This window comes from Syzygium oleosum, unplaced genomic scaffold (genome assembly GCF_021117445.2).
Source record: "Syzygium oleosum isolate NSW1041296 unplaced genomic scaffold, Sole_v2.1 Sole_v2.12, whole genome shotgun sequence".
Taxonomy (NCBI): Eukaryota; Viridiplantae; Streptophyta; class Magnoliopsida; order Myrtales; family Myrtaceae; genus Syzygium; species Syzygium oleosum.
In genome coordinates, this window is record NW_026607496.1 from 1074861 (window position 1) to 1100815 (window position 25955).

Consider the following 25955-nt stretch of genomic DNA (forward strand, 5'->3'; position numbering starts at 1 on the left):
TTACATTTTGGGCCTCATTGATGAAGCTGTGAAAATATATAGAAAGAACCGGGAGCTGCTAGTGCTGCTACAACCTCCTTATGTTGTTGCTACTTTCGTTTTTGGAATATATCGAGGGCTTTCATAGCCTCAAACTTGTACCATATGTTACATAACCTATACATACGTAGGGAAAAGTGTCTGGAAAGTCATAAACCTATTATATTTGTGCCAATTGAGTTTTAAACTTTTTAATGATGCCAATTTAGTCCCTAATCTTTTGATCTATAGCCAATTTAGTCATTCTGACTAATTTTGGCCGGATATTGCTGATGCGGATGCCGATCAGCCTACGCGGTACAACCGGCGCTGATGTGGATAACTTTTAATAATAATTTTTAATACTTTTCTTTTAATTCTTTTTATTTCTTTTATTTTTTCCTTTTTTGCTTTCTTTCTCTTTCTTTTTCTTCCCTTCCTTCTTCCTCCAGCCAGTCGCCGAGGTCCTACGACCGGCCAGAGGCCTCTTGCGAGCCTCGCCAGTGGCTGCTAGGGTGGCCTTTCGCTGGGCTGGCGAGGGTCGACCCTCCTCGGCCATGGGCGAGGCCTGATCACACCAGATCATGTGAGGTCGTGCCTCTCCCGGCCACTGGCGAGGTTGTCCTCGACGGTGTGATTAAATGTGCAGATGTTTGATAGAAAGAAGAATATATAATTATCATGTTCAAAAAAGAAAAAAAAACACTATACCAAGAGACGGTGCCCTCGGCGTCCACCACAACCTGCCATGTGTCGATTAATGATTCATCTTCCCCAAAACATAATATAATTATGTTCAATCTGCAATTGATAACAAATTGGGCTTGGTCAACAAAAGAGTGATTTCGTATTGTTGTCAAATGCTGTTATATGTATATTCTTTATTTTGTTTAGCTAATTACTAGCTAGTTAAATCGTGTCATTTTTCGATCGTTAGTTTTAATGTATGTATGTACGTACGTATACACGTGGACCATAACCCTTTTCAAAGTTTGTTGGGTTCGATTCCTATCGATCTAAGTAAGGTTACATGCTTTTTTCTGGTTCTTAAGTTATTCTTTTCCTCTGACCAAAAAAAGTTACTCTTTTGCCCTTTTCAACTTTCTTTCTATTACTTTGTCAAAAAAGTAATTTATTTTTCAAAGAAATTATCCTTTATTTGTGGACCATAACCCTTTTCAAAGTTTGTGGCTCACTTTTTACATATCTATTCATAGTTCGTCACATAACTTTGTGGATTCATTTTTCAAATTAATCTTATTGTATCTCACACTGTTGTTATGTAAGATCATATGTACGAGAGGTTCGTTATTTAAGAACTAAAAACAAAGGCCAATCAGAAAGATAGCATATATTTTTTGCTCGCTTCGATTATTTTTCCTCGTTCAATAATTAAGGAACTTGCTTTTTTTTTTTTTCTAAATGAGAACCAAGAGAGTCGAGGACCTTGTTATCATATATAGTCCCAATGATTCTTGAAAACATACTCGAATCCGACCGCGTTTCATTTTTCTTTTAGCATTATCTCACATCCCTTCTTCACAAGGTTTATCATTTCTTCATAAGTTTTTCATTAACTTAATTAGAAAAAAGAATGAGGATTATTCTTCTACAAATATTAATTGAATTATTTTTTCTTGAGAAAATTCCAAAAAGAGACCCGAAGTGGAGTCATTTTCTCAAATAAGGGCCTGAAGTGAACATTGTATCGAATAAAGGTCTGAAATGGTCAAATCGTCTCAAATAAGAGCCTGAAGTGGCCAAATCGTCTAAAAAAATGACCTTTGGCCGGCCGGTGACTATTCCGTTGCTAAAGGAGGGGTATTTTAGTCAAAAATATTATAAGTATATTTTTTTGTTCTTTTTTTTACTTTCTTTTTCTTTTCTTTTTTTCTTTTTCCTTTTTTCTTCTTCCCTCCCAGCCTTCACTCAAGCGAGGGCCGCCCTAGCCTGGGCTAGCGAGGGTCACCCTCGCCGGCGTCAGGCGAGGGTTGCCTCTCCTGGGCCGGGCAGGCAATGGCAACCCTCGCCAAATCCAGCAAGGGCAACTCTCGCCTTGGCCTAGCCTCGCCAGCCCAAGCGAGGGCAAGGGTTGCCCTTGCCGGTGTCGGGCAAGGGCGGCTCTCAACGGCGTTCGGCGAGGGTCGCCTCGCCTGGGCTGGCCATGCCCTCGCCCGTCACCGACGAGGGCGGCCTCCGTTATCCTCGGTGGGCGGAAGGAAGAGAGGAAAAAAATAAAGAAAAGGAAAAGGAAAAGAAAAAAATTATAAAAAAGTAAAAGACGAAAATACCCTTTGGCCGGTGAGATCAGGTGCTTATTTGACACTGATATGGCCACTTCAGGCCCTTATTTGAGACAATATTCACTTCAGGCCCTTATTTGAGAAAATGAGGGCACTTCAGGCTCTTATTTGATATAAGGTCCACTTTATGCCCTTATTTGAGAAAATGACTCCACTTCGGGCCCATTTTGGAATTTTTCCTTCTTTCTTTTTTCCAAAATCCATTTGAATTATGGTTTTGCTCATTGAAATCCTCCGTTGAGCAGTTAATGTGCAATAAAAAGCATAGTTGTGCAAGACCCAGCTGGTCTTTTCAGGGGCAACATACATGCGCCATCTCATTCTCTCCACCTACGGATAAATGTGATGTAATTCAATTCTCTTCTGAGAATGATACTGACATATGAGAATATATTAACTGTATGCCAGAGATAAAAAAAAAAATAAAGAAAAGGGGGAGGAGCCTTGGGACAACCTTCACATGCTCTTGGGACCTTTTTTGGCGACCAATAAATTCATGCGTCACTTTTGACTTTTGAGCTCTTTCTGGTGACCAGAACCCACTTTTGATCTCTAGCAAGGCACAAAAATAGACCCCAAACTATGATGCAAGTGCTTGTTTCGTGGACTTTCTTCATGCATGATAAGAAGGAAGATGCTGATCAGAATTGATCGATCCACGGAGAGGAGGGATTGATTTTGTCCATGTGGATTCAGTTCTTGATAAGGACCTGGATTCTATGATACTGTTAGAAGTTGGCCATTTGATATTTTGGTTTGCACCCAATCCATCTTAAGAACACTTGATCTCAGGTTTTAAGAATGTCAATAATCATGGTGCTTACACCAGCTGAAGATAAGGGTTTTGCTTGGGGGTTGAGTTATGATATCATGATGCTTAATGACTTGGTTATGTACAGTTTAGGCTCGTAGCAGGAGTTGATCTGTGGGCAATTACAAAAAAGATTGAAGAAGAAGAACGGAGAAACATGGACAAGCCATTTTCGCTTTTTTAACTTGAGGGAAGCACTGATGCAGATCTCTACCTTGGCAGATGGGGAAGATAAAGCCAGTGACATTAACATCATCTTGTGAGTCTCTTTCGTTTCTAGCTTGGTTTCTTTTTTTTGTGTATTCCCTACCCAAGTGGCCTCAAATTCCCTGCAAAAACATGAATGCAGGAGAACATAGGTTTGAAATATGCTCTTTGGGTATACACAGATACATACCCCATGCAATCTCTTTAATATCCACAACCACAACACCTTCACAAATCCTTAAAAGCTGAGAGACTTGCAGGAGGGATTTAACTAAGGGGACAACAAGAATGTGGGAGAGAGAATCAAAACATGGGATCTTGAAGAAGCCCATCATTTCTTTGCATTCTTCATTATCATCATTATAATAATAATAAAGGGCGACCCGGCAAGATTTGGGAGTTTATCTTTTTCACCGCTATATTTATTTCTATTTTCTATTAGTGGACAAACTCCTTGGGCAAATTATATCTGTATTTTCCATTTAAGGTTTTTTATTCTATCTTCTATCACGAAAGATTCTGACAAGCTTTTATGTTTGCATCTTCAGTTGTAAGACTTATCCTTTTTCCCAAATTGGTTTAAGATGCACATACGACGATGAAAATTAATACTTTTTCATTGATCGTGTATGGACACAAAGTTTCACTTAGTTAAGTGGACTTTTGCATCAACTTTTCAACCAAAAAATAATAATAAGTAGACTTTTGCATCAACTCAAGCTTCTTTGACTTAATAATCTCGAGACATAAGCGTATCCCTCGTTTTGGTACGTCGATCGAATCGCTGGGTTTATTTTGTGGTGTGACCGGAAAGGGGATCTATGCACTTGGCCATGAACAAACTTTCCTTACATGTAAAACTACACCGCCGCGTTTTGTTAGCATAGTTGCCCCCACAAGTTATGCCTAACCAATCTCCAAGTCTCAACCTATAGAGAATATTGAATGCACCTTGTCCCTGTGGACTGAACAAGTCATAATAACCATGGTTTCTACTATCCAAACAAGGGAATGATGGTTACGGTCGCAGAAAAAAATAGAAGAAAAAACTATATGATATATGTTATAATCGGGGGCTAATGTATTTGTACAAAGTACAAACACCAATGTTCTACTACGTAGGTGGAAGTCCTACACTTGGGGAGAGAGCCACATGATGTGGCTTATGTACATTAAAAACACAGAAAAAGATTATCATCGTTTTGGTATTTTTTTTTTCTTTTGAGCCTATGTCATTCAAAGATTGTGTTGGTGATAAGTACAACGGACACCACCCGTCGTACTGGTTTTAGTCATGCAATGCCAAATATAAGGATCACATGTTATGTTGGATTGGAAGTTTTCTAGATCACATTAGGATCTCTCATGCATTACTCGAATTGATTACCTTACGATGAAAAAGTGATATTTCCCTCTAGTAATCTTTATAACTTCCTCCAACATTCAAGGATATATAACAGCAAACAAAATTCAAGCACGTACAACTATTTAGCGGTACATATAGGGCTGATAGCTATTGGAACTATACATTGGTGGCTTCATTAATGTTTGCATTTCGGCTTGACGCCTTACCTATATAGCTCTCTCTCTCTCTCTCTCTCTCTCTCTGAATTACATACACATTTATCCAACTCCAAAAAGCACCAAACATTAAACTCACACAGAGTGTGTGTGTGTGTGTGTGTGTGTGTGTGAAGAGTGTGTATAGAGAGAGAGAGAGAGAGAGAGAGAGAGAGAGAGAGAGAGAGAGAGAGAGAGAGAGAGAGATGGGGAGAGCTCCATGTTGCGAGAAAGTGGGGTTGAAGAAGGGGAGATGGACAGCCGAAGAAGATGAAATCTTGACCAGCTACATTCAAGCCCATGGTCAAGGCTCTTGGAGATCTCTCCCCAAAAATGCAGGTACTGGTTTCTGTTGAGATAGTTAAAGGGTCTATGTTGTTCCCCATTTCTTGGTTGAATTGATATGCATAATTCATCTGAGAGCTTCAGCTTACGAACGTAGCTGTATTTTGATTCATTCGTTGTATGGCGTTTTGCAAAAACCTTGTAAATTAGGTTTATTGAGGTGTGGCAAGAGTTGCAGACTGAGATGGATTAACTACTTGAGGTCTGACTTGAAAAGGGGGAACATCACTGCTGAAGAAGAAAAGCTCATTGTACAATTGCATGGCACTTTGGGCAATAGGTGAGCATTCTCTAACTACCTACCATCTATCTTCGTTCATTATTGATTCTAGGGTTCATGGGATCAAATCCGGTGATATTGGGTGCTGAATCCGACTGTACCATAGTTCTGCTGCTTCATTTCTTTTTATGTTCAAGAAGATTTTATGTTGTCGAACTGTTGAAGCTGTATTTTCTGTAAAGGATGATGTGGGGGGCGAACATCAAATCCGTTTTCGTTAAAAACAAGGTATTGCAACATTAGGTACTTGGATGGGACTGCCAATAATGAAGTTGGTTGAGGGGCATAAATTAATTACGTGCTTCCATCCTTCCTTTTCAAGTCATCTTCAATTGTCATTTTCTTAAGGTGATTGATTTAGAGTGGGTGAATTTTCATCTTGGAATTAGGAACTAGACCGAACAGGATCGGCTCCTAGTTTGTGGAGCCGAGAACTGACCTTGTCCACCATGATACAAGACTTGGGTCGTCCCAGGAAACAGCGATGTTATTTTTTTTTTATGATTTTTGCTATAAATACTTTTTTTATAACTTTTTTATGGTTTCTATTATAATTTTTTTCTAAAATAAAAAACATATACTCTAGATCGGTTCTTCTGATTCGATCCAGTCAATACGGTTCCTCCCCAAGAACCGAAACTGAACTGATTCCCACGAGAATTACCCAGATACAACCGGTGTGATTCTTAGGTTGGACCGAGATCGATGCACACCCCTATCATTTTCCATAAAAAGTGATCATCTTTTTGTTGGGGTCCAATAATTAAATTCATGTTTTTGGCTTGAGTCACTCACTTCCTTTAACCATCTTCTTCCTTTTTTGCTTTCAATTTTTATTTTCCATTTTTTTAAATTTTTTAGGGTTGCCCCCTATAGAGTAGTTTGACTTTTATCTTATCTTGCCCCCCTTGTAAAATTATAGATGTTCAATAGGACCGCAACACTAGGTTGAAAGTCTTGATTGTTTTTGGGCCTAAAAATCAGGTAAACCCTTCAAGAACAATCTTGGCATGAACTTGCTTTATGTAAGCCGCCTTTCGTGCTCATGACCATATCATGATAGACAATTTCGGCAACCCTAGAGGTAAAAATTATCCTATGATCTATATATGACTTAAGTTATTATTTCTTGTTCATGCGCGGCAGACTGTTATACTTAAATAGCATTTCTAGCTAGATGGAAATTATACTAATTCTTGACAGCTTCTGTCACCTTTTTACATGGCATAGATTAGTGTGTTCCTTGACCCTCGTCACTAGATTAGCCAAAAAATGCTATATCGTCTACTTGGGTTGAGTAATTGCAATATCATGGGGCTTCAATCCATTCCCCTAAGAGCGGCTAAAGCTTTGTGTTTATGAATAAGGCTTAATTCGACACAGAACTCGACAATGCAAGGTTGTTTCTTCTCTCACATGGAAGGCAATCTTCATTTATCTTCATCAATGGAGATTCCCAGTTCAGATCATCTAATTCTTGTGCTTTTAAATTTGAACGCTAATGAATCTAGAGATGAATCTTGGAATTTTCATTTTACCATCTTGGCATGCTTATTGTCATCTTCAACTCCAAGTTCCCGACTTTGATTCTCAAACGAGATAGGAACCATTCTTCAAAGACTTCTAAGAAGTTGGGCGATCATATACCCATCCTTTGCTAGTAACCAAGATCGAGTTAAGGGGAAAATAATTCCGGTTGATGATTGTAGGTGGTCTCTAATAGCGGGGCACTTGCCGGGGCGGACCGATAATGAGATCAAGAACTATTGGAACTCCCATTTGAGCCGGAAAATTTACAGCGTCGCACGGCCGTCGACGTCATCAAGGATCGTGCCCTCAGTACCTACCCCCATGAATGCCGTCAAGATAGCTGGCACGGGCAAGAGGAGAGGCAGGACAAGCAGGTCAAGCATGAGAAAGAGCAGCTTCACATCAATGTTACTGGAGAGGCCCAACCACAGTACTGTCCCTAAAAGTGAGAAAGGCAAAGAAGCACAAGCACCCATTAAAGGGCAAGTTGGAGAGAGCCAAATCATGAGCTCAGAGCCCTCATGGGTCCCAAACAAGAAAACAGCAGTCCATGAGAGTAACAAAGATATTGCTCATGGCTCTCGTATCGACAAGGGCACTGGGCTCAATAATGAAGAAGCGGCAGAGACCAAGGGGCTGTTGTTGGGACCATGTGAGTGGTTAGACAGTGAAATAATGAGACTTGATTGTTTGCTGCAGATTGAGGATGTTGGTGATCTGAAGTTGGAGGGTGAGAATGGGATGGTGGGCCGCTATGAGGAGAGTGAGAACGAGGTTGCGGTGATGGAGAAGTTGATACCGGTGACGGAGGAGACAGAGAGCAGCATTTGGAGCTCAAAATCGAATGCTGAGAGCAGTACGGGGGAGTGGTACGTTTCGTCTTCGTCAATGAACAACAATAAGCACAATAATGACTCTGGGTTTGGTGAATGGTTCGATTGGGATCGGGCAGGTGGAGTCGGCTGTGGCAATAATCAGTGGGACAATGAAGATAAAATGTTGTCCTGGTTATGGGACAGCGGCAACGGTGAAGCAGAAAACGCCAGTGATAATGCCGTAGCGATGAAAAGCAAGACACTTATGTGACCGAGTACAAGAAGAATGATAAGGCTTTGCTACTGAAAGGGTTTCCAGGATTTCACTTTAAGGTCAAGAATGTCTACGAGGTTCATCACCGTAATCATTTGGAAAATTGCTCCCCGATCACTCCGAAAATCACTCCATCTGATTCCTAATGTGTTACTCATCAAATAATGAAACTGATCATATATTCTTCTTTCATCTATCTATTCCAGATTAGGATGATGCATAGGAAATGAAGTTGTAATCTTCGGATGCAGAGGAAATGATTTTTAAGTGCTTGAAATTGTATGATTCGAATATTCCCCCTGCCAACAATAATGAGTTGATCTTGAAGGCACCTTCAATGGAGCTTAATTGTGAAACAAGGCGACGACTAAGTTCGCAGTGAGTAGCGGGCAATGGATTGCAATAGTAAAGTTGGTTCTGAAACCTAGCTCAACTAATGGAAATGACTAAGGCCAACCAATTGGCTAGTGAAGCTTACCATGCATCTATTTCCGCTTTGAGACCTTAAGTCGTGTATCGTTCTTCTTTTAGTCTCAATGCCTTTCACCATGCACCTATTTTCTGACAACTTTTACCATTGTACAAACTCCACATCAAGAATATGAACAAAAGTAAGATTGGGTGTCCTCCTTATATAGCCGAAGCAAGATGCTCAAACGGGCAATAATTTCCAAAGAATCGTCTGCCACAAAAACAGTTCTAACAACAGAACATCATGGTGAAGGTACAAAAATGGCTCGTGTATCATAAAACTGAAGCATCAAACCAGATAACCTCCCGCTTTTGCAATCAGAGGGTTCCTTTCATGCGAACCAATATTAAGTGGGATACAATTCCGAGCTGAATGGTCGCGGTAGAATGTGGAGGTTCTTTCCTAGTGGCTGCTTCTGTCTCTTCGAGGGCGAACTATAGCCGTGCCATGAACAGGGTTCCTCAGAAGTTGTCAAAAAGACAAGCCAATTTACCAGTATTAACAGGTGGAGAATGAACTCAAAGATCATAAAACCTCCGCGCCTCATTGCAGAACATCAGCAATTGCTTCGTCTATCAAGGAGCGGAGTATATCACCCTCGATCTCTAGCCCAATTCCAAAAACCTCAGCTTCAAAGTCCCGCCATTTCCCATCCGGACCGCTCATATCCTTGTCCACAAGATCATCCACCATAGAGTCCCCCGAGCCTCTCCAACCTAGAACCTCTTTACACACATCTTCAGCTAGCCGCTCATTTCTCACCATCGCCAAGCCTTTAGACCATTTTCTGCATCCACCGCCTACACAACGCCTACATCTTGAATCCATACATTCACTGACGCAATCAAACAGTACCTTTCTTGTTAGCTTAGAATCAGTGAGATCATCACTTTCCATAAAGCCCTTCCGAGTTTCTAACTGTTCAAAGAGATGTGGGTTTATGATCTCACGCGCTCGACCCAAAGCGAAGTCTTTAAACATTAACTCTACATTACACAGAATCTCCTTCACATATTCTAGTTCCCAATCATTCGAAGCTGAAAAAATGGTAGAGATTTCAGCAGTCGCATGCCCCCTCGCAACTGTTCTTCCTGTTGACAGAGAAGAAGCCGAATCTGATAAGTCTATATCAACTTCTGTTGAATATGATTTTCTGGAAAAGCTCAACCCTAGAATTTCTGCAGCTTGAGAAGATGGCTGCTTGGTCCCTGATATTAAATGCCATTTGATTCATGTTATTTACAATTTGTAAATGGAGAAAGACAATGTATAGTAAGTTGTTCATTAGGATGAGATTTTTATTACCTTCCGTATTAGTACTATCCATGCTGTCAGAAGAGAAGCAACTTTCAGCAGAGAAAGATGGTTCAAGAACAGAGACGGGACTAGGATGCCTGTAGTCAAGCAATTGTTTGGCTTTTGTAGCAAGGTCCTCTTTCTCAACAACTCCCTGAAAATGATTACAATATATGTTGATTAGCACCAGATGTAACAAATGCTACCGAGAATTGCCATACAGATGGAGATTTTGGCACATCATCTGAATCCAAAATGTTCAAAAAGATATTTTGTGCAGATCCAGATTGCCAACACAAACAAAAAACACATATATGACATCCTGGCTTGTGGCCTTTTTCATAAAGGGATCTCTACTTTTTTCTTCTTTGTTAGAGCTAAGAAGTTTCTACTTTGAAAAACAAATAGAAACCTCTTCTCGTCATTCATTTGAAACAAGGTTGTACCTGCCATTGATATATACCCCGTTATTGATTCAAAAGTACGCCGCGGACAGTTCAGTGAGTACTCTCTATCAAGACATACCAAAATACAGTAGTCATTCAAATGAAACAAATAACTGCAACTGAGTTGCTGCGGGTCATCTACTTAAAATTAAAAGGTCATCCAGGTACTGACAAAAGATGTATAAACAATCGGACTGTCCCCTGGAAGAACGATCAACTACTTCCTTTGGTTCTTAATTATAAGGTTGTTATATTTCCTGTGTCTATGAACCCTTAATAGTATGTTTTGGTTAAGTGTTGCATTTTCAGAGAATTCTAAATATGCTTCCCATTATAAGAAATAGGGCGAAGAAAAGCATATACCTGAAAATCATGGTTAAATCTGCACGGAAGTTGATTAGCGGCAAAAGGATCATTCCGGTACTCGCTGCCTAATCTACTGCTAAAGAGCACAGCTTGGTCACTCTTGTCACATGACCTCAGTATTGAGCAAACTGCATTGTGTGTGGGTGCTGAATCTTGAAATGTCGATGCCGAACTAGAAGGTGAATCTACAATGGTAGAATCGTGTGAAGATGACCCAACCTCGAAAGATAGCTCACGTAACTTCTGCTCCAGAAGTTTGCTCAGAGCATCACTGCCTACCATGTTGTAACCCTGAGAAGCTGATTTCATGCCGTCTGACTGGGAGAAGATCCTCCCACCCAGATAATCTGAGTTTTTCTGTTTAGACTGGCCTGAGGGCTCAGAGCCACCCATAGATCGTGCCAAAGGTGCCGTGAAAGTAAAAGAAATGACATCCATGCCATTCTTCCTACTTTCTTCAGCCCAGTTGGAGGGCAATTGTAAAGTTGGATGTGATTGCACCGCCTTCCTGTTTTTGTCTATGGACACATCATGTACTGCACGAGTTTTCTCGAAATGAACTTCCCCATCTATTGACCTTTTTTTCCTTGGGAAGTACTTTGTATTAGACTGCGAATTGTCCTTTTCACTGCTGATCACATCCAACTTCCTTGATCCGGCTTTGGAGCTTCCAACCAATTTACAAGCTGTCTTTTGCCGTCCAGAAGAATCCCCTGATGATGCTCTTTTACCTTGCGAATTCTGCACGAAGGACTTTGAGGGAAGCCTTTCTTTTTCTGATAAGCAATTCTGTTTCTGATTATTCTGCCTTAGAATTCCAGAAGCGCTATGCAGAGGAGATTTCTTCTGGGAATTCTTCTGTGTACGTGGTTGGCTTCTGAAGGGCTGGGTTAACTTATTATCGCTGAGCTCCTGCTGGCGGACCAGACTTCTGTCAACTGAAGATAACCCTTCTCTGCGTTGAACGTTGACTTTTGCTTGGATTGCAAGTGAAACAGACTTTCCTTTACTCTTAGAACTGGAAGAAGCATCTTCTTTGTCAGGAGGACCTCGGTAAGAAGATGTGTCTACTCCATTCCAGCTTTTGTTGAGAGAATGTCCTTTAAGAAACCTGGCAGCATTTGACTCAACTGGCCTTTGAGGAACTTCAACATGTGTGAATGTTCTCTGAGAAACATCGACTTTCTCTTTCATATCTCGGACTTTAAGTGGTACTGAAGACCGGTCTATCAGAGATATTTTTTTCGCAATCTCTTCATTCTCTTTGGCATGCCTAATTTTCATATAACCGGAAGAGGAATCAAGCATTGGCATTTTACTCTTCATGGTTAATTGAGCCCTGGGTTCAGAGGAACCAAAAATGGGCGTCTTGCCTTTCATTGATTGAGGCCCAGGCTCGAGAATTTTGGCGGCGGCTTCCATTATGTGAGCAGCATCCCTGCTTGGAACGAATCCAGGGCTCTTGATAGGAGACAAAAGCCTGTGTTGGGTAATTGGTATAGATTTAGCTGACTTTGGCGGCAAAACTTCTGTCTGGAACTTCTCGATCGGCCTATTTACAATCCTCTGAGTCTGAGGCGGCTTCCACTCCACATTACTCCGGACAGGACCCTCTATTTTGTTTGCTAGATTTTCAGAATACATCATCTGGTAGTTAGGAGGATAGTCGAGATTTCTCCCGTAACGTTGGGAATCGCGGAGAGATTGAGTGTCAAAAAACGGGGAGGAGTATGGTTCTGAAGAATTAGTTGGCATCGAGTCTAATCCCATAAGCCTGGCTACTACATTAGGAGCCTTGCCTCCGTATCCTTCGTCATCAGTAACTGATGAAGCACAACTATAGTCACTATACCCTTTGGCACTAGACCCCATCCCAATTTCATCCTCATCTACCTGCAAACACAAATGACATTAAAATGTATGAGTTTATATCATATCATAAATCAAGTAATTAAACGGAACTTGATGGTGTCAAAGCTGTGTAATTACCAGGAAGACACGTGTCGTAGGCAAATTTCCTTCCCTTCTCTTTCCCTGCTTGGTGTTGTGCTCTGTGAGAAGAGATGGTAAAAAGGGAATTTGTGATAAGTAATGAGGCATGAGAACACAACTAGAAACTGTGACTAGACAAATGCACAAATATCCTAATTCCCAATATCTGCACAAAGGAGCAAATCTGTACCTGGCAGCTCGGACCTGCTCGAGAATAATTTCTTACGAGATTTTGCTTTCCAGTCAAAGAGCTGGAAGAAACCTCCTACATATCCTCCACCTTTTGAACCATCTTTATCAATACCCATTTTCGCGGATCAAGACTGCAAAAGAATCTTGAAGTGAAACTTCTATGGACTACCAAGATTGATCCATGGTATGATCGAAACGAATGCCACTCTTTCCTTCACTCAAAATGCAGTTTCAAAGTAATTAGTCAGCATGATATGGTGATGTGCGATAACTATCAGAATCTCTAGAGATTTCGATCATGCGGCAACAAAACACCAACTTATGGAATGAACAAGCCATTATCCAAGACGGTACTCTTGAGTTCAATATGCTACGCTGTTTTATTTAAAAAGCCTAAAAGCCCTTCCGGTAAATTAATCAGTGAAAGGAGAACAACACTCAAACATCAAAGTAAAGCCTCGGTAATCAGCATAGATCACAAAATATAGCAGCGAGAATGTTGATGTAAATGTAATAGACTAATGGTCAAACCAAAACTCTGACACCAGCATTCCGAGATTTAACTTTCATCTACTCCTGTGAATATTCACCTGATAAGTGACAACTCCAACATTCCACACAAGAAGGATAATATTATCTTCTTGTTTTGCCTGTAAGCCACTAAACTTCTAGCTGCAGGACTCAAGTTCCGAACTTGCACGAGACAAACGAAACATGAATGCACAAGATCTGAACTTCCGATAGACAAACAATTACAGGATGAAAAACGGCAATTGGAAATTCTACTTTTTTTCCACTTCCACAAATTGCCCAGCAAGAAAGGTCAGCGAAATATGGTAACAAGAAGCACAATAAGCACAAAGTGGGAGGAAAAGGCAATGTAGCATCCCTCTCCAATCAAATCAAGGCAAGGCAAAGCAGAAACCGACAACGACAAAAGATGTTCACCGAAACCACGAAAAGAGGAGGACCCAGAATCGCAACGAGCTCGAAATGAAGCAATGAGATGCCCATCTCCAAGCGGATCGAGTCAAGAACCACAAGCGGGGACTTGATCAAACCCACAAAGTACCGGATGATCACCAAAACAAAAACAAAAACAAAAACAAAAAAAGGGTGGAGGACCCAGAATTATTCCGCACTTCCATCGCGATGACGATGACGACGAGTCCCGGAAGCAAACAAAGAGGGTAGAGTACTCACCGGGTTTTCGCGCTGCGACGGCCGGAGATCAGCTGATTTCCGGGCAGGGCACGCGCATCTCCCTGGCGAGGGAGAACGGGAAAGTAAAAGGAGGAAGCGGTGCAGATATCGGGAGAGATCTCTGGGGTCAGACAAGTTGAATGCTCTGCTCTGTTGTGACGAGGATGATGTTTGAGGGAGAGACAGAGAGAGACTGAGGGAGGGGGGGCGGTCTTCTTCTTCTTCTTCGTCTTCTTTCTTGCTCAGTTCAAAAGCATTTAATGGAAGAGAGAGAGAGAGAGAGGAGAGGAGAGAGAGAGAGAGAGAGATGCAGGGGAATTATTGTTGGCTATATTATTTTTATTTATTTTTAAAAAGGTGGTGGGGGGATTTGTAACGTCTCTTTTTCCTGGGTTCAAAGTGGGAGGAGGAGGAGGAGTAGGAGGGATGGAGGATTCAAATTCCGAACAGGGAGAGGAGTGGCATTTCACACGTGGGGGATGTTGGGGGGGAGGGGGGTGTTCGTCGTTTGATAGCGTCACCGCGGACGGTAACGCTCCGCCCCGGACAGTCGCTCTAGGCCATCGACACGTGGGCCGTTTGGTTTGAACGAAGCGCCCTGCTTTCGGGGATTTTCACGAGACGTTCTGCCCCGAAAGTTTCGGAATGGAAACCATCCGGGTTGCATAAAGGCCCTCCCAAAATGATGACGGCACAAAATTTCTATTTTTGAAATAAAAATTCGTTTGATAGGTTAACTTTTGGGAACCTATAAGCTTACCTTTCCACTATTCTTGACTATTTTAGTGATTGAACTTGAGAAAAATGAAATTCATCGAAGGTAAGGTTTTTAGTTCGATATTTTGAAAATCAATTTCAAAATTTGACCTACAAAATGTTAATGTTGTGATATGTACGTTGTTGGCCATTGTGGTACCAGCATGGCATCAAATTTACAATTGTTTGTGATGGTTGATGTGGTGGTGAAGTAACTCGAGATGAAATTTGAAAGTTTGATGAACATGAAAAAGTTTAATGTTGTTTAGGCTAATCTTTTTTATTTATAATAGTAGGAGCTACTTTTGCACGTGGTCCCTCCAATCTTTCCACGCTTCATGTTGGAATGACAATTCACCTTCTATAGTCTGATCTTCAAGTTGTTCAATTTCTACTGATCCATCCAAGCCTTAACAATCCCACGTTCTTCAGTTTGTTCACCTTCTACACGGGACGTCCTTTACGTCTAATACTTGTTCATCTTATGTAAAGTATCATTATAATTTTTGTTTTCATTAAAATCTTGTCATCATGATCATTTATATTTTCTTTTCTGGTAATTTATTTATGCCCCCATCAACCTATCAACCGACAATTCCAAGCCAATGCCGTGCCAATTGGTGGGCAATAAAGAATTGAGAGTGCATAAATCGATAGTTATCGATGCCCTTAAGGATTGGTTTCTTTTCTAAACTATCGTTTAGTATTGTGCAACTTCTTATCAGGTTAATTATAAACATCAGCGTCAGGTTTCCTAAAACCCGCATCTTTTTATTCAGTGTCCGTCAAAACGCGCTTCCCACGCATGAAAACTTTTACAAGAGAAAGATCACACTTGGCCCCACATGCACCTTATGCTCACAAGCCCCCGAAACTGTCGAGCACCTATTCCTCCTTTGCTACTAAATTACCTGGATGGACAAATGGCTAATGGAGATGCTCAGCTCAAATTGGGACTCACCTTCGAGAGAGTCGGTCGCCGAAGTACTATGGTAGTATGGAAAGCCAAGAATGCCAAAATCTTCCAAGACCGCATACCTGACCCGACCGCAATTGTTGAGACAACCCTTTCCCAACATAAGAACTATGTGAGGTGGAGCCCATGTTCAGGAAAACGGAGCAAGACCAGAATTAGCTCACCTGAACAATGGATGCCATCGGCCAGAGGAACGCTCAAACTCAACACCGACGGCTCATGGGTGGAAGGAGCGTCGGACGGATCCGTGGCCGCCGTTTATCGCGATTCAAGTGGAGCTATGGTCGCGCGCTTTGCCAATTCAGTCCACGCAGCTTTAGCTTTGACCGCCAATTCGTACTTGCTAGGGAAGCCAGACCAGTTCCTGCTGCCAGACACGAGCGGGGAAGTGAAGACAGACTGTGGATTTGTCGCAGAGCTCATCTCGGACAAGGAAGAAAAGCCTATGGGCCCTGCGTCCGCTAGTGGAAGATTGTGAGCCTTGCTCTTGGCCCAACTGAAGTCCGTTCGAGCCGCTCATTGCTCCCCGCGAGGCCAACTCCCTTATAGACTGAGGGCGCGTTTGGCAATTATTTTGCTCTCGAAAGTTGATTCTACTCAGAAATAATTTTTTTTTTATTCTATGCCCAAGAACAATTTCTAAGCATTTGAAAGCGTATGGTAACTGCCCATTATTTCTATTATTGGAATAGAAAAATAACATAAATACATTTGGTAACTACACAAATTTTCTTTTTATTAATAATATTTTAATTTTTTTTCTCTTTTTTTCTTCCCCTTCCCCTTCCTTGGCCATGGCCGGTCGCTGGCGCCGGCGACCGGCCACAGGCGAGGGCATCGCAACCCTTGCCGGTCACAGGCGAGGGCATCGCAACCCTTGCCGGCCACAGGCGAGGGCCACCCTCGCTGGCGACGACGAGGGCTGGACCCTCGCCGCCTGTGAGAGGGCGGCTCGCAGCCTGGGCGAGGGCGGCGGCAAGGGTAGCCCAGGCCAGATCCGACGAGGGCCGCGACGTCCTCGCCGGCGGCCGATGGCAGGCCAGGAATGAAAAAGAAGAAGAAAACCAAGAAGAAGAAGAAAAAAAAATTCTTTTTCATTTCTAATTCTTGGTCCCAGATAGCTTCTTGATTCTGTTCCAAAACTAATTTTGGGAACAAATTTTTGCAAATTTGTGCCCGGTAACAAAAAATTTACCAAACGGATTTCTGTTTCAAAACTGATTCTTGGAACAAAAGAACAGAAATAGTTACTATTTAATAAATTGCCAAACACGTCTTGAGTTGCTAAAGCCCGCCGTCGGAAAACTCTTCCTCCCAATTGGATCACTTACCCCTCGTGGCCTTTTTGGAGTATCCGGTGTTCATAAACTCTTATGTTTTGTCCCCGTATTTCTCGTGAATGAATAAATATTTTGTTTCCCCACAGCAACATTTTGTTTTTAAGGAAATCAACACTGTCGAGGGGTTTTCCATGGGAGGAGGGGCTTGCGAGGTTGGGCTTGGAGACATCTTGCACTGCCTTTTGTCATTATACTTGGATGAAATTACTTGCCTTTAAGCCAAGTCACTACTCATAGTGAGATTTTGTGGAACTAATTGTTCTAAAAGTTTAGACTATTAGATAAAATCGTGGTTAGTTAAATATTTTAACATTCTCCCTCGTGCGTAGGCTAGACTTTAGCCTCGGTGTAGAAATATGTAATTGGAGAGGCAAATAGAGGCCTGTAAGAATTGAAATTAGGATTGCCCTTATACCATGTGAGATTTTGTAGGATCATTCTAACTAACTGTTTTAAAAACTTAACTTGTTAAATGAGCGCGTGATTTATTATTTAAATATTTTAATACTTGATTGATGAACGTTACAAACTTTGCAAGATTGGAATGTGAACATTATATGCTATAATTTAATCTATTGTTGTAAAAGTTATCTTTAACTTTTGGGATCCTATAAGCTCTCCTCTCCCACAATTTCATGCCTATTTGAGTTATTGACCTCGAGAAAAATGAAATTTTTTAGTTCAATCTTTACGAGATCAATTTTTGAAAACGAGGAATTATCAAGCACATGACAACTCGCAAACTATGAAAATGTTGATGTTACGATACATTGTTGCCATTTTGACATAATCGTGACATCAAATTACAATTGTTTGCACAATCGTGCACGTATTGTGCACAATTGCATGATTGTGCATACATATTGCATGGTTGTGCATATCTTGATTGAAACACTATCTTATAATAGTCATATATTAAAACCTATAAATAGGCTCATGTATTCTTATTTAAAATACATCAAAATATATAGAAATTCAACAATTCTCTCTCATTCATTGATTGAGTGACTAATTGACGTTTGAACCTAGATATTAGGGATGTGATGCGTCCTTTGTTGGAGGGATGCAATGATAAACCTGTCCCTCCCCGAAGCCGGCTTCAACGTCTTCTTCCGAGCATGGTGGAGCTCCAATGTCCGGGATCGTCTCTTGCGCTCATACCATGACAATTGCAACGTACTCCCTCAAAGGGGAGAAAAGATGGTTTGATCTCCAAAGAATCATCATCCTACTGCCGAATCAAAACCTCTCTGAAATCGTCTCTCTTTTCAACACCAAGGGCCTCTCAACACGAGACACGGTGGCCATGTCCGGGGCCACACCATTAGCTTCTCCCACCGCAAGGCGTTCACATCTACAACTCAAGCAAAACTTCCAATACGGACCCAACCGTGGACCTTCGCCCGGAGCCTACACGCCCCTTTGCCCGTCGAAAGACTTCAGGTTTTACGGTCAACGATGTCACATCGTCGTTCTGGTTCGACAACCTCTCGAGAGAGACTATGAGATCTTCAGCTTCTAAGATCGGAAGTAACGGTGAGATTAGGCGTGAGTGTGGGTCTATGGGTTTATGAGGACCCACAAATGAGAGTTGAGAATTAAGATGGAAGGGAGAGGAATGTAACATTTTGTCGATTACTAGAATGAAAATTCTAGTTTTAATTGATTTCATACGTTCCAATTATCTGTGGTTCTTTCGTTTACAAATTATATAAGAAGGTTCTTATCAACAATTAAAGGACCTTTAAATTTTCGGCTCTACAAATTGATTACTGTAATAAAAATTTTGAACGGCTTTTTATTTCTTTGAAGAGTTAAGTATCAATATATCGTTTGGACCACCCCGGGAGAACTCTTCCTCTCGCAAAGGGTTGAGTGTCAATATCTCGATTGGTTGTCGGCCAGTACGGGGGTTCCCTGGGTCATCAAAAAAAAAAACAAATATCTCGATTGGTTATACCAAATGCCATCAAAAGTTAATTTTAAGAACTAGCGAAGGGATTTAACTAAATTATGTTTGTACATCTATTTGCCACTGGAGAATCTTCAAAGAAAAAAAAATTTTAATTATAAATTCTCCATGGTTGATAGCTTTTCAAATAAATATTGACTTCAATAAGTATTTTTTTGTTCGGACAAAACTTTTTTTTTGTCGATTTTCGGAAATAACTTCAATAAGTGAAGAAAGAACTTTTACATTGTGATTAGTAATTTGGTTTACTACCACGGAAAACCCAAAACTAATACAAATTTACTACAAATGAATTTTTTGACCTCCAAAAACTCCAAACTTGTACATTTGTGACAAATTTACCCTTCATGTGGTAGTTCACGGGTGTACCAATGTGAGGTTTTATATTTGTTTGTCATATAGGTACCAGTTTGTGATTTTCGCGGTATTAATCCAGGTATTAATCCAATTTAACGGAAACTAATGAGGGGTAAACTTGTCCAATTTGGAGTTTTTGGTGAACAAAAAATTAGTTTTGGATAAATTTATCGCAGATGTACCGGTTTGGAGTTTTTGATGATCAAAAAATTAGTTTTGGATAAATTTTTCACAAGTATACCAATTTAAAGTTTTTCGTGGTATTAAACCTTAGTAATTTTGCACTTTTTTTTTGTCGCTTAGTTTAGCACACTGAAAATGTAAGGTTTCCACCTCCTTTTTAAATTGAAAAATAGATTTGTATTCACGATAAAGAAGTAAGTTTATCGATAAAATTAGTAGCTCAGTTGCAACTAATAAGTAATTGGGAAAATTTCAAATCAGTACTCAAGGTGGGGTCATTTTCTCAAAAAGGGGTCCAAAGTGGATATAGTGTCAAATAAGGGCCTGAAGTGCTCAATCAGTCTTAAATAGGGGGCCGAAGTGCCCAATTAGTCTCAAGTAAGGACCTGAGTTCGCCGGCCACCCTCGCCCGACACCGGCAAGGGCAGCCTTCGCCCGAGGCCGGCAACCTCCACCGGCCCCAGCTATGGCAGGCAGGGAGAAAAGAGGAAAAAAAAGAAGAAGAAGAAAAGGAAAAGGAAAAGAAAAAAAAAGAAAAAACAAATTAAAAAGTAAAAGATGAAATTGCCCTTATTCCGGTTGCCGAAACAGTGACGTGCTTGCTGGCCGGTGAGCATTTGACCGACCGGCGAACTCAAGCCCTTACTTGAGACTAATTGAGCACTTTGGGCCCCTATTTGAGATTAATTTGGCACTTCAGGCCCTTATTTGGTATTATATCTACTTTGAATCCCTTTTTGAGAAAATAACCTCATTTTGAGTACTGATTTGAAATTTTCCCTAAGTAATTTCTGAAAAAAAAATGTAGTAAATTTTTTACACCAGAAGTAATTTATGATATAGAGAACTAATGAAGTAATCACATAAAATATTGCTTTTTTTTATTAATAATAATAATCTTTGATTAATATGTATTCTCGTCCCGTCGTCCAGTTGACATAAGAACCCTAAACCCGGCCACTCGTGCTCCAAGCTCCACAGCCCCACCGCCGTCTGCTGCTACCGTCTCGACGGCTCAGGTTCCCGTCGCCGGCGTCCGTCCGTCCGTCCGCCGCGCACTCTCGGCAGCTGCGGCCGGCGAGAGGCTTCAGCTCGGCGCTATCCCGAGTCTTGATTCCGCCCGACTCGCTGTCCCGCAGCTCATCCTCCCGTAGCCGTCGCCGTCGCCGTCGCCGTCGCCGTCGCCGTCGCCTGCTCCCCCGGCTAGGTTGTAACGTCTCCATCTCTCTCTCACGCACACTCAGAGACACCTAAGTAGCTTGTCGCCTGACTCTATTTCGCCTTTCTGTTCACAGGGACGGAACCAATTCTCCGTCAGCATTGCAACTCCGGCTAAGCTTCAGGTTTCTTTTTGTTTTCCCCCTTTTGAAGTTTTGATTTTGATTTTTTATTGGTAAAAACGATGGGATTGTTGTGATGGGGTTGAATAGTATCTTCAAATGTCGTACGTTGTAACACATGACTTGTTTCTTGTAGTGTTCGGAATCCGTGTGTACAGATTTTTGCCCTGGATTTTTTTTTATTTTGATGTTTCTTCTAACTCATGCAATAAATAAAAAAGATGCTAAGTATCCAGGGAAGAAATGGGGGGAACAGGGACCCGGATGGGTAATGGGTGATGGGTGATGCATTCCTATGCTCTTGGTTCAAGCTCACTCCGGTTGTTGATTGAACGAGGGCTTAATTTGGGTGGTTGCAGGATCAATAGTGAGGTCAAAAGATGGTGAGGCCTTTTGGAGTCAAACGGGGAAACAAAAAGCGGAAGGAGAAGTACGACGATGCGGAGATTGAGGAAGGTGAACATGAGCAAGAACCGCAATCGAAGCAACTAAAAGCAGATGATGATGTATCGAGAGAAGAAGAGGCGGAAAATCGCGAGAAGCAATCGCAAGAAGCAGAGGATGATGTGGTTCATCAACTCGAAGGCATACCGCTTGGACCGGTCGAGAGTCAAGGCTCCAAGAACGTCGGGATTACTTTTGTTCTTGAGAAGGCTTCATTAGAAGTTGCTAAAGTTGGAAAGGTCTTTCCCTGCTCTAATCTTAAGATGCATTGGTTTTGAACTTAGGCTGTCGATCATGTGTCTTTCTTATTTTTCCCCTTACGCATCAGTTTTATCCACTGTACAGTTCATCTGTTTGTCAGAACCGTGACTTGTGACGTTGATGCTTACAGATCAACCTAAACTTTCCTTGCACAATGTAAAATTTTACTTTAAAAGAAGCAATTTTCCATTGCAGTGGTACAAGAGATCTGTGGATTTCTGTTACTTTTCTGTTTTTGATACGTTTGTACGTATAGTGTAAAAGTGTTTGTCTGTATCCATGTCTTTCTTGGGTTGTCTTCTTGCTTCTCAGTTAGACTAAGCAACTCGGTCACATTTGCAGACCTATCAGATCTTGAATTCAGATGATCACGCGAACTTTTTGAAGAGGAATGGTAGAAATCCAGCTGAATATAGACCCGACATTGTTCACCAGGTTTGTAAACTTCGCCGCTGTGGATTTGATGCTTTTCTTGAAGACTTATAGATGAAGTTTAAGGACTGTATATTTGCATGCTTAGGTTTCATAGTCCCTAGATTCCAGAATTTCCGCATTATTTGTTGATTTGGCTACTCGTGATAGCTTAACTAGTCATGTTATCTTTACTCTTATTACCTAGCATGGAAAGCATTGGTCATCCTTCTAGAAGGAATTCTCAGGTGGTGACATGGAGATGGGGTTTTTTGCCGATTCATGGGCAAATGGCATCTCGATAAGCAGATGCATATAATAAATCAACCCATTTAACATATGAGTTGTTATTATTTTTTATGTAGCTTGTGCGCATTGGGATGAAATGTGTCAATAGTTGGTTTTCTATTGTTACTGCTTATTGCACCAATTCACTTGACTCTTGACTTTGCTTTCAGGCTCTTTTGTCGATCTTAGACAGCCCACTAAATAAGGCTGGAAAGGTTCGTGCTGTCTATGTAAGGACTGCAAAGGGTGTGCTTTTTGAAGTCAAGCCTCATGTTCGTATCCCCAGGACATACAAGCGCTTCTCAGGCATAATGTGTATGTACCTTTTGCTTTTGCCTAATAGCATGTTGACCATTATCGGCCAATTCTTTCGAAGGCATTTGTAAATAATTTTATGTCTTTACAGTGCAATTACTGCAAAAATTGAGTATAACAGCTGCGGGCAAGCGTGAGAAACTTTTGCGGGTGATCAAAAACCCTGTGACGCAATATCTTCCTGTCAATGCCAGAAGAATCGGTAAGAGCTGGGTATCATCTCTCTCTCTCTCGCTCTACAAGTCAAATGTTGAGCGAATTAAACAAATCTGTTGCTTTCCTTTTGTATCTCAGGATTTTCTCACAGCTCAGAAAAGGTGGTTGAAATGCAGGACTATGTGGCTGCTATTGGTGATGATATTCCTCTAGTGTTTGTGGTGAGTTTGTATTAGTTTGTGTAACAATATGTTATGTCTTTCAGCAGAATGCCTTATAGTATTCACATTCAGGTTGGTGCGATGGCCCATGGGAAAATTGAATCCGAGTATACAGATGATTTTATTTCAAGTGAGTAAATCATATTGTTTATTTTTTTATTAAATTTAGCTAGAAATTCTAATTGTTTCCTAGTATCATACTATGTTGGGTTAGCAGTATGGTACAACATTGCTTCACTGTGGCGGATTTTGTCAAAGATTAAACCCTTGTTGATTGTTACTGTGAATCGCCGGAGCATTGACGTTTTACTTCCCCTTATGAGGGTCACTGCCCTTGCTGAAAGTGAAAGTCTTAAATTACCAATTACGGGGGATGTTGCAATAGATTCTCCATCCTCCAGTTTTAAAACCTATAGCTTGCATCCTTTAGTTTCTCTTTCCTGGACTCCAATATTTTCCAAAAAAAACATTTTACATCTTTTACTGTATAGAATTTTGTAAACGGTGTAGATCATATGTTTTCTGGATATTACAAAAGTAGAGGATGCAAAATGTTGAATAAGGGGAAGTCGGGGATGCTTTTGTTTTGTTTTTTTTTTACAAAAGATTTTTTTTTCATATCCTAAATAATGAAGAGAAATTGTATTGCTCTGTTGACATTGTGATGACACTTTCTTTCTTGAGCAACATATCTTTGCTGTAAATAATGTTATCTATGCGAGTCTTGCCATCTTATGCTTATTGCATATCTTACTCTGCCTTTTACTTTGCAACAGTTTCCAACTATCCATTGAGTGCAGCATGTTGTATCAACATAATTTGTGATGCCGTGCGGAAACATTTGAAATTTATTTAACCTGCTCAGTCAATAGCTCTCACGGGACAGGTGAACCAATCTCTCCATTTAATCTTGGTCGTATCTGTAGTCCAAGCTAAATGTTGTGATTATTTGCATGAGACTTTGCCGCCCAACTTGTTATACTCTTTGCTTGCTTTGTGAAATCTCTTTAGTATTGATAAGGTATTCCTGTCTCAGGTACTATGGGTAATTATGCAAGACTAAGAGCTAATATTGATGGAGATTTTACAAAGATCCAAGGGGTGAAAAACAGGGTTGAAGCTGTTGCAGAGGGAAAGAACTTGTCGAGAGAGGAATTATTTTGACGACATTGTCACATAAGATCCTCCTGATTCAAAGGTTTAGGTGCATTTAGTGCATGTGCACCTGGTACATTTAGTCACGCTCCAAATCTGTGTCCGCCCCCTTGGATGTTTTTTTTTGTAGTGCAGTTGGTTAATGGCTCATCAGATGATAGAACTTCTCTATAAGTTTAGCCCTTGTATAATTTCAATGACCAAGAGTTCACAAAAGAGAAAAAGTTTGTCATTGTACTGTGACTATCATATCAGCTCTCTCAATATCAATTGATTGATTGATGATCCTCAGGGATTACCAGGTTCGTACACGGGAAAAAGCTCGGGCATTCGAGCCGCCTTGGACTAGGAGGACGAGGAGAAAAGGCGCCTTGTTTTCTATTCAGAGTAACGATTGGAATACAGAATGTTTACTTGTTTCCGATTCAAAATTGAACCTTGAAACCTTAATCAAAATTCTGCAGCTATACGACCTCCTTGACATGAACAAACCGTCGTCATCCCGAATCGGATCCATCAATGTGTGATTCTTGTATGTTGTTGCTTGAAAATGTACAAGAAAGGAGAGAAAAAAAAATCGCAAAGGGAACCGCCATAAAAAAAGATGAAGGGTGCTCATTCGCGACAGGGCATTCATGCGTTCAGGGTAGAATCGATTAATTCTTGCTAGCAACCATGCACGAGTTCGGAGTACTTGTTCTTGATCCATCGAAAGCCGCTCCTTATCGAAGCTTTGATCTTCCCCTCCGCGCCATATGCCTTGTACCTAACCACTCTTTTCCGTCTCTTAGATTCGGCGTCGTTGAGACTCCGCGCCCACGACGAAGATGAAGCTTTATCCTTCACATCGGTGCTCTGGTTCCACGGTGAATTTGATGGGGTGAACCAGCCTGTTCGAGACAGATCCGTCCCTGCATGCTGTTGCATCTGGGGAGCGTTGTCTCTGCTATAGCCGTAGTTCTCGAGCCTCCGGTCAGTCTCGGCAGCTCGAAACCTCGATGGGAAGTCGTCCATGATCTTGATGAGAGAAGATGGGAATGGGGTGATTCGGACGGGGCCTTCAAGGGGAAGCTGGGGAGAGAATATAAGAGGGCAACGAGAGGAAGGCGTTTTAACGCTGAAGAGACGTGCTGAGCGTGTACATGTCAATGCCCTGTGCTTTGCTCCTTTTGGACCAAAGGGGGAGATTCAATAGATATTGTTTGACCTAACTTTGATGAGGACGTGAAGACCTTAACAACAGCTAAAGATTGCAGGAGCGTTGAACTGGGCATCTTGAGAAAGAGCTGTCTAATTTCGAAATTTTTGTGCAATGTGCTTTTGGCCATTTGCGAGCCTGTTTGTTTCGCGTTAATTCCATTTTGCACGCTAAAAACATATGGTCGTCAAAGGTTCAGACACAAGAAAAGCAGGTACTGTCAGAAGAAAAGAGGAGAAAAATATGCAGAGCCACGAATTCCTCCTGCATTCTAGATGTTTGTCCATTACCCATTTGCGTTCGTGATCATACGATGGACGATATGTCAACATTATCACGTGATATTTCTATCAACAAAGGATTTCAAGAGAACCCCGGCTTGAAATGGGAACTCAAAATGGAGGGCGTGGTCTCCATAGCGCCCTCCAGGACACCGTCAACGCCGACGGCATATGTCGCAGTTTTTTATTCG

General features: G+C 41.3%; 4 protein-coding genes across 6 annotated transcripts; 2 read left to right on the forward strand and 2 right to left on the reverse strand.

Moving 5' to 3' along the window:
• Positions 1–4937: 4937 nt before the first annotated feature.
• LOC115677001 (transcription factor MYB111) lies at positions 4938–8525 on the forward strand. Of its 2 annotated transcripts, XM_056316728.1 has the most exons (4): positions 4938–5039; positions 5070–5238; positions 5395–5524; positions 7234–8525. In XM_056316728.1, exons 2-4 carry the CDS (start codon positions 5106–5108, stop codon positions 8138–8140), a joined length of 1170 nt encoding a protein of 389 aa, XP_056172703.1. In that variant the 5' UTR covers positions 4938–5039; positions 5070–5105; the 3' UTR covers positions 8141–8525. The 2 variants fall into 2 exon arrangements, with proteins under 2 accessions (XP_056172703.1, XP_030455912.2); XM_030600052.2 differs by having other exon boundaries at positions 4999–5238.
• A 267-nt stretch (positions 8526–8792) lies between these two features.
• On the reverse strand, positions 8793–14315 carry LOC130139538 (uncharacterized). The gene is made up of 5 exons (XM_056316727.1): positions 12906–14315; positions 12713–12774; positions 10721–12616; positions 9921–10065; positions 8793–9823 (listed from the first exon to the last, which is right to left on the reverse strand). Exons 1-5 carry the CDS (start codon positions 13021–13023, stop codon positions 9159–9161), a joined length of 2886 nt encoding a protein of 961 aa, XP_056172702.1. The 5' UTR covers positions 13024–14315; the 3' UTR covers positions 8793–9158.
• A 6306-nt stretch (positions 14316–20621) lies between these two features.
• On the forward strand, positions 20622–24518 carry LOC130134658 (uncharacterized). 2 transcript variants are annotated; one of them, XM_056316747.1, is made up of 10 exons: positions 20623–20901; positions 20990–21037; positions 21394–21717; positions 22082–22174; positions 22609–22753; positions 22845–22955; positions 23048–23130; positions 23203–23260; positions 23907–24016; positions 24167–24306. In XM_056316747.1, exons 3-9 carry the CDS (start codon positions 21415–21417, stop codon positions 23984–23986), a joined length of 873 nt encoding a protein of 290 aa, XP_056172722.1. In that variant the 5' UTR covers positions 20623–20901; positions 20990–21037; positions 21394–21414; the 3' UTR covers positions 23987–24016; positions 24167–24306. The 2 variants fall into 2 exon arrangements, with proteins under 2 accessions (XP_056172721.1, XP_056172722.1); XM_056316746.1 differs by lacking the exon at positions 23907–24016 and having other exon boundaries at positions 20622–20901; positions 24167–24518.
• A 433-nt stretch (positions 24519–24951) lies between these two features.
• Positions 24952–25299, reverse strand: LOC130139499 (uncharacterized). Its single transcript, XM_056316634.1, has one exon. It carries the CDS (start codon positions 25297–25299, stop codon positions 24952–24954), a length of 348 nt encoding a protein of 115 aa, XP_056172609.1.
• Positions 25300–25955: the final 656 nt, after the last annotated feature.